The sequence below is a fragment of the Erythrolamprus reginae genome, chromosome 3 (assembly GCF_031021105.1).
Source record: "Erythrolamprus reginae isolate rEryReg1 chromosome 3, rEryReg1.hap1, whole genome shotgun sequence".
NCBI lineage: Eukaryota > Metazoa > Chordata > Lepidosauria > Squamata > Dipsadidae > Erythrolamprus > Erythrolamprus reginae.
The window spans coordinates 136,328,430-136,341,204 of NC_091952.1; the positions used below are offsets into that span (position 1 = coordinate 136,328,430).

The 12,775-nt window shown below is 37.9% G+C and overlaps 1 protein-coding gene across 2 annotated transcripts in view; it reads left to right on the forward strand.

The window, feature by feature from the left end:
• The window catches only part of KIFAP3 (kinesin associated protein 3), a 106,045-nt gene that overhangs the window by 42,088 nt on the left and 51,182 nt on the right, over positions 1-12,775 (forward strand). The window contains exons 12-13 of one of the 2 annotated variants that reach the window (XM_070746809.1): positions 2,516-2,624; positions 7,537-7,649. In XM_070746809.1, the coding sequence (XP_070602910.1) occupies positions 2,516-2,624; positions 7,537-7,649 (222 nt within the window). The remainder of the gene's footprint in view (positions 1-2,515; positions 2,625-7,536; positions 7,650-12,775) is intronic. The other variant, XM_070746810.1, reaches the window with a different exon arrangement.

The following is a 12,775-nucleotide window of genomic DNA, read 5'->3' on the forward strand; positions in this document are numbered from 1 at the left end:
TCGCTTGCCGCTCGAGAGCAAGAGGGGGAGAGATAGAGAAAGAGAGAGAAGGAAAGAAAGAGATGAGAGAGGGAGGAAGAGAGTGTGAGAGAGGAAGAAGCAAGATAGAGAAAGAGAGAGAGAAAGAAAGATGAGAAAGGAAGGGAGTGACGTCATCGGGTGGAAAAATCACGATATAGCGTTTCACAAAGATCGAGATCGCGAAACTCGGGGGATCACTGTACAGTGATCCCTCGATTTTCGCGATCTCGATCTTCACGAAACGCTATATCGCGATTTTTCAAAAAATAATAAATTAAAAATACGTGCGCGGTTTTTTTTCTACACCGCGGTTTTTCCTATCTTGCTTCTTCCTCTCTCACACTCTCTTCCTCCCTCTCTCATCTCTTTCTTTCCTTCTCTCTCTTTCTCTATCTCTCCCCCTCTTGCTCTCGAGCGGCAGGCGGCGGGCGAGCGGCGGGCGGGCAGCAGCGAGGAGCCGAAGATCGGGGTTTCCCCTTTGCGTGGGCGGCTGGGAAATCCTGATCTTCGGCTCCTCGCTGCTCCCGCGCTGCCGAGCAGATCAACTGCTGGGCGGCCGAAGAAACCTTCCCTGGGTCTTCCCCGCCGCCCACGCAAACTCCACCATCTGCGCATGCACGGCCATGGAAAAAGGGCACGCATGCGCAGATGGTGTTGTTACTTCCGCACCGCTACATCGCGAAAAATCGATTATCGCGAGGGGTCTTGGAACAGAACCCTCGCGATACTCGAGGGATCACTGTAGCTATTTTCCCTAAGCAAAATATACAATGAAAATTAACCCAATGGTTACATAGTTTATGGGAAATTTGTCTATATTCAAGCAGCTTTCTGAACAGTGAGTTATAAATCAAGATCCTACTCACAAAGAGCAAGAGTACAGATTTATAGTTAATGGTTTGAGAGATATAAATATATCTTTCACTTTAGCACACATTTCTAAGAAATACAAGATCCAGAGTACCTGCTGGCATTTCCTGTTAATGGGCAGAAAGAGCCAATAGAAGAATTAGTAGATGTGTAGCTTAAAGTAACCAGTATTTTAAGAGCCAATAGTTTTTAAATACCATGGTGCCTCTACTTAAGAACTTAATTCGTTCTATGACCAGGTTCTTAAGTAGAAACAGTCTTAAGTAGAAGCAATTTTTCCCATAGGAATCAATGTAAAAGCAAATAATGTGTGCAAACCCATTAGGAAAGAAATAAAAGCTTGGAATTTGGGTGGGAGGAGGAGGAGGAAGAGAAGGAGGAGGACAGTCACTGCCGAAGGAAGACAGTGACATGAGGGTAATCAAAAGAATCCAAAACTTTAAGGCTTTTTTTAAAAAATAGAGGGACTCTGAGGCGGCTAGGAGGAACACACGCCTCCCATACACCTAGCGCGAGGCTGCCTCCCATACACTACACCAGAGAGAGAAACCCAGGGGGAATGGCAGGAAACTGGCCACTCTCAATTTCCTGGGAATTTTTTCCAGGCTCGGGTTCTTAAATAGAAGATGGTTCTTAAGTAGAGGCAAAAAAATCTTGAACACCTGGTTCTTATTTAGAAGGTTCTTAAGTAGTGATGGGCGAACCCAACGGTGTTCGGGTTTGGCAAGTTTGGAGAAACCGAACTTGAACTCCGAACGCTGCGTGACATCTCCGTGACGTCAAAGTCCCGGCAGGGACCACCTCGTAAAAATAAACATATGAGGTGGTCCCTGCCTGGCCTTTGACATGTTTATTTTTACGAGGTGGTCCCCGCCGGGGCTTTGACATCCCGGAGACGTCACTTCCTGGCCAGCGAGGTGACCAAACGCCGAACGCGACCCTGAACTTTGCCCAAAGTTTCAAAAAATTTCATGCTTGTGTTCGGTATACCGAACACCGCAAAATTCAGTACGGACCCGAATTATACGGGTTTGGTCCACCCATCACTATTCTTAAGTAGAGGCGTTCTTAGGTGGTAGTAGTAGTAGTAGTAATAATAATAATAATAATGATAATAATAATAATAATGATAATAATAATAATAATAATAATAATAATAATAATAATAATAATTATTATTATTATTATTATTATTATTATTATTATTATTTATTAGATTTGTATGCCGCCCCTCTCCGAGGACTCAAAGTGGCTCACAACAACAATACAACATGTACAAATATTATGTTAAAAAACAATTTAAAACCCTTATTATAAAAAATAAAAACAATCACACATTCTGAGGTAGAGGTACCACTGTACTAGGAGGAGGTGTTTGATTGTTCTCACTGTCAGAAAAGGCTCCATGTCACTACTACTAGATCCCCAGGCCAGATGGCAAAGCCATGTTAACAAAGTGCCAAACATCAGTTGTCTCTAACTACTTCATTATTTTTGTTCTGTAGATTGATAGTCTTTCATAGCAAAATATTTCCTATTTTGTTAATGGAAAAATTATTTCAATTAATGCTGCTACAAATAGATGTCCTGAAAATTTAATGGTTTGAAATTCATGTGTTGCCAGTTAATGAAGATGCTGCTGGAATGTTCTGATGAACGTGTTGATCTGGAACTCATTTCCTTCTGCATTAATTTAGCTGCTAACAAGAGGAATGTACAACTAATTTGTGAAGGTGAGTATTGACAAATATATTCAAGGTTGCTGACTATGAGCAAAATAATTACAGCTGGCTTTAGAGAGATTTCATTGTGTAAAACATTGTCTAAACCAACTTGCATTTTTGTCTTTTAAAATAATAGAATCCTTTGTGCTTTGGAAGTATATGTAATTACCCATTATTTTACCTGCCTTCCAAAATATATTGTGCTCAAGCTGAGTAATTTATAGGAAGGGAAGAAATGGAGTGAAGTATTAGTATTTAAATATAATATTTTTAAACACTACAAAAATTGTTTCTGCTTTCTGTTTGTATTTGATTTCTAGGGACTGCCTGGGTTGGTCTCTGAGGTTTCGTAGCAAAGTTTTTTGAAATTGGTTTGCCATGGTCTCCTTACTAGGACTCAGAGTCACCCATCTGATCTCTAGCCTGATTCCTTAACCACAAAACTGGCCCTATTTTGGCTTATACATCAAGTTAAATTACCATTGAGGTGGTGCAGCGATAGGCAGCTGCGATCCCCGCTGCCTGGAACAACTGATTGACGGTATCACGGGAGGCCAATCAAGTGCCAATCGGCTGTGAAGGTTCCAGCGTTCCCCGCCTGAGGCAGAAATGCAAAGGTGGGATTCAGGTAGTTTGGCCAAACTAGTTGTTAACATTGTATGGAGTTCGGAGAATCAGCTGATCCCACCACTAGCTGGCCTGGGCACGCTCTGTGTCTGCCTGGCCAGCACAAGTTTGTTGAGCAGTTTGCTGAGGACATTTTGCCACTGCTTGCTACCCCACCACAAGTGCGTCCTTCCTGGCCTGCATGGTGGATTATGGCACCAAGTGAGCCCAGAGACACGGATAGAGAGACGTATGAATGTATGACACTTGGCTTCCAATGCCAGAGAGGTCAGGCAAGGGAAGCGGTCGGTTTGTGGATTGTATAGTGAGATGAGGCTCCTCTTGTCGTCCCTTGTTCCCCATTGCTGGGCATGCCATGGCTTCCTGCCCTTCATTTATCGATGCAATTTGGAGATGGGAGGGGTTGTGGGGGTGCAGGGGAGAAAGGGCACCCCACTCCTGGGCCGACTGGCTTCTTCCTGGCAGCTCTTTCTCTGCATTGGCCTTTCAGCATTGGCCATCAAAGACAAGGCTTTTGTGGGCAGAAGAGCTGCGCTGCAATGGAGAAATGGACAACGGAGCAACCAGCTTGAGGGAAGGAGGCTGCTGTCTCCTCTTCCCTGATCCATGTCTTTCCCTTGTGCTGGCCTCTCCATTGTAGCGCTGTGCCCAGGATCCATTAGCTAACGGCAAACAGTCAAAAGCAGGATGCTTCGGGGAAGCATTATGCAAAAACTTACCGGGGAGGTAAGTTGGCAATCCCAGCTGCCTGGCTTACAGGTCTTGTGGGAGCCTTGCTGGACTCTTTTGTGGTATCTCTGGCGGCAATGGAAGGCAGAGACACTGGTGGGGAGGGAGGGAGGAAGGCAATCCAAGCTGCCTGGATCATTAGGGCAAGTATTCATTTAAACAAGCATTCAGCAAGCATCCCTCAGGGAAAGTCGCATCTGCTCACCTTGGCACTGTTAAAATTTGAAATCTGACTATCATTCCAATCAGCCATTCCTTTGTTTTTACTTTCACACACATATGGATACATGGGGATGTCAGGGAGCACTGTGGAAATAAAATATGGTCCTATGAATAGTTCCTAAGAAAATGTCCTCTAATAAAGTGTCCTCTTTATAAACTCTCTTTATAAAGGTAAAACCTTCACCATGTCCCCCACAACAGTTGTCTGCAGCAGATCCCGTGTCATTCCTTGATGTTCTCAGCTACAGTGCTCTCATAACAATAAATCACACATTATTGACAGTTCTTGCAGAAAAATACTACGTATCTCCTCACACTACATATAAAGATGTCAAACCAGAAAAGGCTAGTATATAAAAATTTAAACTGGGAAGTAGCGCAATATGCTGAGAAACGCAAAAACAGTAGCGGAGAGACATTTTGGACCACCTCCAACTGAAAAAATTATATGATAGTAGAGGAAACAAGTGGAACAGCTGCAAAAAGTAACAGATAAAAGTATGCACAATTTTTGTAGGCTTGCTGCAAAGTGGCCGCAGTTTGATGGACATGAAAGATGGATCATACGTGACCGGAATAATGGCTTCACAGTTTCTACAAAAATGATAATATATGAAGGCAAATGCATTGCTGTAGAAAAAGGCATTCAGGATTTTACTGGATAACCATTGTGGTGCTTCATATTTATAAGGCGATATGGCCTTGCTATGCATGCCAAAATTAGAATTGCCCAAAAAATACCAAAAGAATATGAATCTAAGATTATGTCTTTTTATACATTTGTAATAAATGCTAGGAAGAAAAGTTATTTTGAAATCCAATCCAATTAAACAAATTAAATAAATTGTCCAGATTGGGAATATGGATGAAATCCTTTTGATGTGCCATCTAATAAGACTGTTGATCTGAAAGGTGCCATAACCATGAAACCTTTAGGACATGAGAAAAATACATTACACGGTTATGTTGTCCTGCTGTGCAGATGGGCCTAAATTGTCACCTATGTGAATTTTCAAAAAGAAAACCTTTCCAAAAGAAGTGATTCTGTGAGGAGTTGTGCATGTTCATGAGAAGGAATGGATGGACAAAAGAGAAGGATGGGCAAAATTGAATGAGAGTATGGGTTGAAAATGTGTGGTCCAAACATCCTGGAGGGCTTCTGAAAAAACTTGCTTGACCAGTTTAGAGCATAAATTAGTGAAACCACAAAAAATAGATTTAAAGAAGTAAAGACTCATCTAGCTGTAATTCTTTGGGGGGGGGAGTGGGTCTTATCAGCCAGTTGCAACCTCTTAATGTTTCCATCAACAAACAATTTAAAGTCTGAGAAGAGTGGAACAATTGCTGCTGGTAATCATGATCTGACACCTACTGGATGAATGAAGAGGCCCACTGTCACTCAATTTTTTGAATAGGTTAAAACATCATGGCGCTCAGTGAAGGACAAAATAGTTACACAATCATTCAAAACAATATGTGGCATTGGAAATGACTTAGATAGAACTGGAGATAGTATCATATATGAAAATAGCAAAGAAAGTGTTATCAGTGGTTGTGAGCAACTGAACTTCCTAAATTCTAACACTAGCGATGATGAGTTCTTGATGTTTCCAAAAAATTAGAAGAGTGCTTGAACCTTAAAGTCTCTCCTCATTTGTTAATAGCAGTGATGATTGTTCTTAATACAACTGTTGACTTTACATGGTTGAAATATTATTCTGCTATGTTTTATTAGATATATTAGTACACTATTTGGTTTAGATTTTTTTTCTAGTTTTCCTCCTCTAAACCTAGGTGCATTTTATAGTCTAAAAAATACAGTATTCATTTTGATTAGAGACCTAGATATGGCATAGAAAAAAACTTGGTTGTGCCAGTTGAGATCTTTAAAGGGAGAAAAGCCAGGGAAATACTTTCATATTTATTCTTGAGGATGTTAGAATAGACATCATTGATTACTGTTGGCTCAGTAGTCTGTTAATTGGAGGCACTGTGTACTTCAAATCTACTTGCAAGAAATTGGCTGTCCAGAGATGAGCAGTGAATAATTTCTATTTTATTCCATTCCATTATCTTTGAGTTGTGGGATCCCATAGGTTTTATTCTTTATGGTCTGTCTCTCTGTACCTATATGAAGCCAATGGAGATAGTCATCCAAAGTCCTCATTATGTCTTGTTCATCAGTGTGTGTGCATCATTCAGCTCTGCCTTCATTGGAATATTTTTTATAGATTTCTCAGGTTGTAAGGGACTGAATGTGAGCTAATAAACTGAAACTGAATCTTAATAATAAAAATCTGTTGTTGTAGTTAGATGCTTGAGAATTAGGAATATTAGACAAGGTAATGCTCCTTCTGGAAAAATAGGTACATAGATTGGAAAATCTTCTCTGTTCAAAGTTTTATTGTCAAGGAGCTTTGCTAAGCTTTGGCAGATGCATTAGATGCAATGCTGTTTGGACCATATCATATAACTCTTAATGGAACCATATAACAGCAGCCCTGAAAGCTGTAGTTGCCTGTGTCAAAGCCAACAGCAGCCCTGAAAGTGGTAGTTGCCTGTGTCAAGGCCTATGCATGTTGTTGGTACTAGCTTACAAGTCTCAAATGGCATGAGATCTAGGTAATTGAAAGATTACTGTCTTTATTTCCATACAATTCTTGCATTAGAATCATCTGGAAAGACTGATGAAGCGTTGCTTGCAGTTTCACTGTTGACTTTGGCTCTTAACAGAGTGGTTTTCCCAGTAATACTGTGACTGGCCCATGAACTTTTTTTCTTTGAAACAGTAAAATCATATGTGTTTACTGAAATTATTTATGATATCAGAGCTGCTAATTTACATTTGGATTTATTTACAATTTTTAAAGCTATCAAAAATAGTCTCAGAAACACTTTTGTAGGAAAATAATTTTTAAAAAATTATGAGAAGGAACTTTTAAATGTTCTATTAAAATGGGCTTTGTTAATATCCTGAAATGTTTTTGTCTTGCAGTAATACAATGAGAGGATCCTAAAATTTAAGACTACAGGATAAGAATAACTGAGCTGAACTCAGAAAATTTGCTAGGCTGTGGTTGTATCTAAGAGTATCTGCTATTTTTAGTGTTTTTATGGGATATAAGAAATCATTGGATCATATGATGACCCAGTAATGTATTCTTACTGTGGTTTTTTTGTCAATAATACTTTCAAATAAGTTTCATGAGAAGATGTTAGCCTTGCTTAATATCATTTTTGTTTCTTTTTCTTTAAAAAAAAACAGTTTTATGGTGGCAGTTGTGAAATTGGAAGCATAATTAATTAATTCATACCTTTTTCATTTATATTCTTACATTTTCAGGAAATGGGTTAAAGATGCTGATGAAAAGAGCATTGAAATTCAAGGACCCATTGTTAATGAAGATGATTAGAAACATATCTCAACATGATGGACCAACTAAATCTTTATTTATTGTAAGCATAATGGCTTTCATCTTTTCAAGTTCTAAATTTGTGAAATGAGATATTGGAAGAAGCAAACTTATTTTATACATAACAAATGATCCTTCTCAAATGATTGCATGTGCCTTAATTCTACTGGAATTGCACAAGAGTGTGGAATTTAAGAGCTTGTTATATTGTAGCACATTTCACTTCTCCAATTCATAATTAAGGCTTGTCAGTAATTTACAAAAGATATTTATAGTGTCCTTAACTGAACCTGCACAGATACTAAATTATTAACTATGACAATTCTAAAACTAATTTAACATTTTTGTTCTTTATGCGCATGTGTCCTTTGAAAAATTAGGCTGTCATCAGTTAATCTGTAATCAGTTATTTTATTATCACTCTTCTGCAAATATTTTGGTATATAGAAATGAGCCAGAAATCATTGATTTTAATTTTACTTCTGCAGTGAATTAATTGTATGATCATAGGCACCCATTATTTACTTCAAGAATCTTTCATAGCTGTGGACACCGACTGTCAGGCAGAAAAGACCAGGCTCACCAGGTTAACTGAAAGTTCAATTAAACTAATTTATTGCATAAAGCTTATTCATGGGACCTATGCACTGTCACCACCTGGTTAAAGTTAGATTAGGGTCAATAACACTCAAGGAGGGTTGAACTTAGCTTGTCTGATTCCTCTCTTCACTCTCTTCCCAAATTCTGTCCTGCTTCTACATTATATATGCTGACAGACAGGGTTTCTATTCACTCCTCAGTTTCTTTTTCACTGCCAGAGATGGTATGTCATTTTCTCTTTCCTTCCTGCAAAGAACTGACCTTAGTTTTTAATTTCTACTCAACTTGTCTGATTATTACTATTTCTCTTCCATGATGTGCTTTCATTCCTTTCTTTTAAAAGAGAGTGAGAACACTCCAAACTAAGATAATAAGGGCACTGGCTTCTTAATGTTTCTGATAGACTCTGATGATGGAGGCTGTAATTAGTCCAGGTATGATAGTAATCCACTATTATATTTAACATCTTATTTACATCAGTCAAGGCTATGTAGTTGTTAGATGTGCATGCTACCAAATATTTCCACAGCAATATACAGTTCTTTCAAATATTTGAAGAAATAATTCATTTTGGCTTTGAGCCTTTCTTTTGAATGGAGATTCACTCACAAGTGCCTAATAGTCTTCGAACAAAGATAATTTACTTCATATTATACCTTCAGTAGTTAATTATCAGATTTGCAATCAAGAATGATAAATTAATAATAATAATAATAATAATAATAATAATAATAATAATAATAATAATAATTTATTAGATTTGTATGCTGCCCCTCTCCGAAGACTCGGGGCGGCTCACAACAACGATAAAAACAATATTATACTGGCACAAATCTAATATTAAAAAAACCCTAAAAAACCTATCATAATTAAAAACCAAACAGCACATACATACCAAACATAAATTATAATAAACCTGTGGGAAAGGTGTCTCAAATCCTCCATGCCTGGCGGTATAGGTGGGTCTTAAGTAGTTTACGGAAGACAAGGATGGTGAGAGCAGTTCTAATCTCTGCCACAGAGAAGGCTCTTCCCCTGGGGCCCGCCAGACGACATTGTTTAGTCGACGGGACCCGGAGAAGGCCAACTCTGTGGGATCTTATTGGCTGCTGGGATTCATGTGGTAGCAGGCGGTTCCGGAGGTACTCTGGTCCAATGCCATGTAGGGCTTTAAAGGTCATGACCAACACTTTGAATTGTGACCGGAAACTGATCGGCAGCCAATGCAGGCCACGGAGTGTTGTAGATACATGGGCGAATCTGGGAAGCCCCACGATGGCTCTCGCGGCCACGTTCTGCACAATCTGGAGTTTCCGAACCCTTTTCAAAGGTAGCCCCATGTAGAGAGTGTTGCAGTAATTGAACCTTGAGGTGATAAGGGAATGTGTGACTGTGAGCAATGACTCCCTGTCCAAATAGGGCCGCAACTGGTGCACCAGGCGAACCTGGGCAAACGCCCTCCTCGCCACAGCCGAAAGATGATGTTCCAATGTCAGCTATGGATCGAGGAGGACGCCCAAGTTGCGCACCCTCTCTGAGGGGGTCAATAGTTCCCCCCCCCAGGGTAATGGACCGACAGATGGAATTGTCCTTGGGAGGCAATACCCACAGCCACTCTGTCTTGTCTGGGTTGAGTTTGAGTTTGTTGACACCCATCCAGTCCCCAACAGCCTCCAGGCACCAACATATCACTTTCACAATTCACAATTTATAAGAGTCATTTATTTATTTGGTATTACATTCTGCTTGATAATTTGCTCAATAATGTCTGTGCAGTGTGTGTGATTTCTTCATCTGAAAATGAGTAAGCTAAAAAGAAATATAAATCAAAGAATGAATCAAAGTTTAAAGGGTTAAAAGAAGAAAAACCCCAAACCATCATTCTTTTTTTAAAAAAAATAAATAATTTTTTATTGATTTTTATAAAATGAATACATAAAACAAACATGTAACAGTGCACAGTGCGTGTGCCCATCACCTAACAAACAAGACACCCTCCTTCACCACCACCACCCATACAATGGGATTCAATTTTTTTTGATTTTGTTTATCTGTATTTCCTTGGCTCTATCTTGCATTAGATATTACTAAAAGAGTGATTGCAGTTTATTTTTCACATTTACATCACAGATTCTACTCAACATATAATCTTTCACCTTATTCCATCGTACCATCAGCTTCTCCAATTTGTTTTCATCAAAATTGTTTAATCTTATTTCCATAATTTCAAAATGTATGTGGTCCACCATGTACCAGTACCAATTCTGTATTGTCCATTTTGTAGAGTCTTTCCAACCCAATACCACTACTGCTTGAGCACTTTCCAACGCTGCAGATTTTATTTCCTTGAATTCTCCTAATTTTCTTTGTTTAATTAAAATTGCTTTCTTTTGTAATTATCCAATTAATATTTAACATTTTATTAATTTTGTTCTGTACTTCCTTCCAGAATGTCTGAATTTCTGCACACTCCCAGAACATGTGCATAAAGATTCCCTTTTTTTGGCAACCATGCCAACAATTACCCTTCTCTTTCCCCTGGAAGTGTGCAAGTTGTGCCGGTGTATAATACCATTTATGTAAAATTTTCCTTCTCATCTCTTTAACTCTTGTATTTTTGATCTTATATATATTTTCTACTATTTCTTTCATTTCACTTTCATCTATTTGTAAGTCATTTTGCCAGCATCTTGTCAAACTTTTTGTTACTTCCTCTTCCACCTGCAATAGCATTCTATATATATTACCAGCTTGGGCTTTTATCTCATTAATCTTTTCTTTTATTATTTTTTCTAAACAATTTTCTTCTCGTAAGAAAGCTCCTTTATTCTCACTTTTATTTAAATATTTACTTATTGCATTAATCTGCAGCCACTTCTGTTGACCAAGCCACCATTCCAATCGAGTTCTGCTAACTCTTCCATCCTTCTCATATAATTGTTCAATTCTCATTATCCCTTTGCTATTTAATACTTTAATAATTCTGCTTAAATTAACATCATCGCCTGTATTCAATACATGTAACGTTGATAGCTTGGAATTCCTAGTTCCACATTTTCCCTGCCATTTAGACCATATTTCTAAACATGCTTTCAGAGGGTCAATTAAATTACTGATTTCTATTTTACTCAATTTTTTAAATAATAACTCTTTATTATTTATATTATTAATTTCCTTTTCTAAATTCACCCACTTCTTTTCCCCCCATAACTGTAATTCTATTAATCTTTCTATTTGAAATGCTTCTCTATATAATACTAAGCACGGGCTCCCCCACCCCCCCCCTCTTTCTCTTGGGCAAACTGCCATTTTTTTCTTATTCTGGGCCTTTTGTTTCCTTCAATCCCAAAGTTTAATTTACTATCCCATTCTCTCAGTTTTGCCCCAGGGAAGGTACCTGGTAAAACCTGAAATAAATACATCATTTTTGGTATTATCATCATTTTAAGAGCTCTGATCTTGGCCATTCTTCCCAACCTTTTCCCCCTCCAATTTTTTATCTGCTTCTGAATTTTTTTCCATATTAAATTATAGTTGGCTGTCACAATTTTTATCGGATTCTTAAACAACCAAATTCCTAAATATTTCATTTTTTTACATCTTAGTTTCAATCCTGATATTTTTTGTATCTCAATTTGCTCTTTTGGGCCTGTATTTAAACAAATTATTTCCAATTTCTCTATATTAACCATAAGTCCCGATTGATCTTTAAATTCCTGGAGCAATATCATTATTCTTTTCATCATTTCAATTGGGGTCTCGGACATCACTATAGCATCATCTGCAAACAAATTTAATTTCAATTCAAATTTTCCTATTTGATAACCTCTCCATTCCTTATCATTTCTAATTTTATTTGCTAAAACCTCAATTGCCAATGCGAACAACATTGGGGATAATGGACAACCCTGCTTAGTTCCATTCTGAATTTTAATCGTCTCTGTTCTGTTACCATTTACTCTAATATGGGCTATATTATCCTTATAAATTGTTTCTATAATTCTACAAAATGAATCTCCCATATTTAAATCTTTGCATAATTGAAACAGGTAATCATGGTTAACTTTATCAAAGGCTTTGTCCACATCTAACTTTAAAATACTTAGTTTTCTTTTGGTATTGGTAGCATGGTGTATAACATTAACCACGTTTCTAATTGGTTCATAAATCTTCCTTCCTTTAACAAATCCATATTGGTCTTCTCCAATTACCTTTGGTAAGATATTCTCTACCCTATTTGCCAATATTTTCATAAATATTTTATAATCCTGACTAAGTAAGTTGATAGGGCGATAAGAACTTGGGTCCATTAGATCACGATCCGGCTTTGGGATAGTTATAATTTCTGAGATTTTCCACGTCTGTGGAGTTTCAAAGGTCTCAATTACATTGTTAAACAATTTTTCCAAATACGGTAATAATTCATTCATATAAGTCTTATAATATTCAGCAGTAAAACCGTCTGGACCTGGGGCTTTAGCAGGTTTCAATCCTTTAATAACTCTAGATATCTCATCATTTGTTATTTTTGCATTTAACATTTGTCTATCTTCTTCCGATAATTTCTCA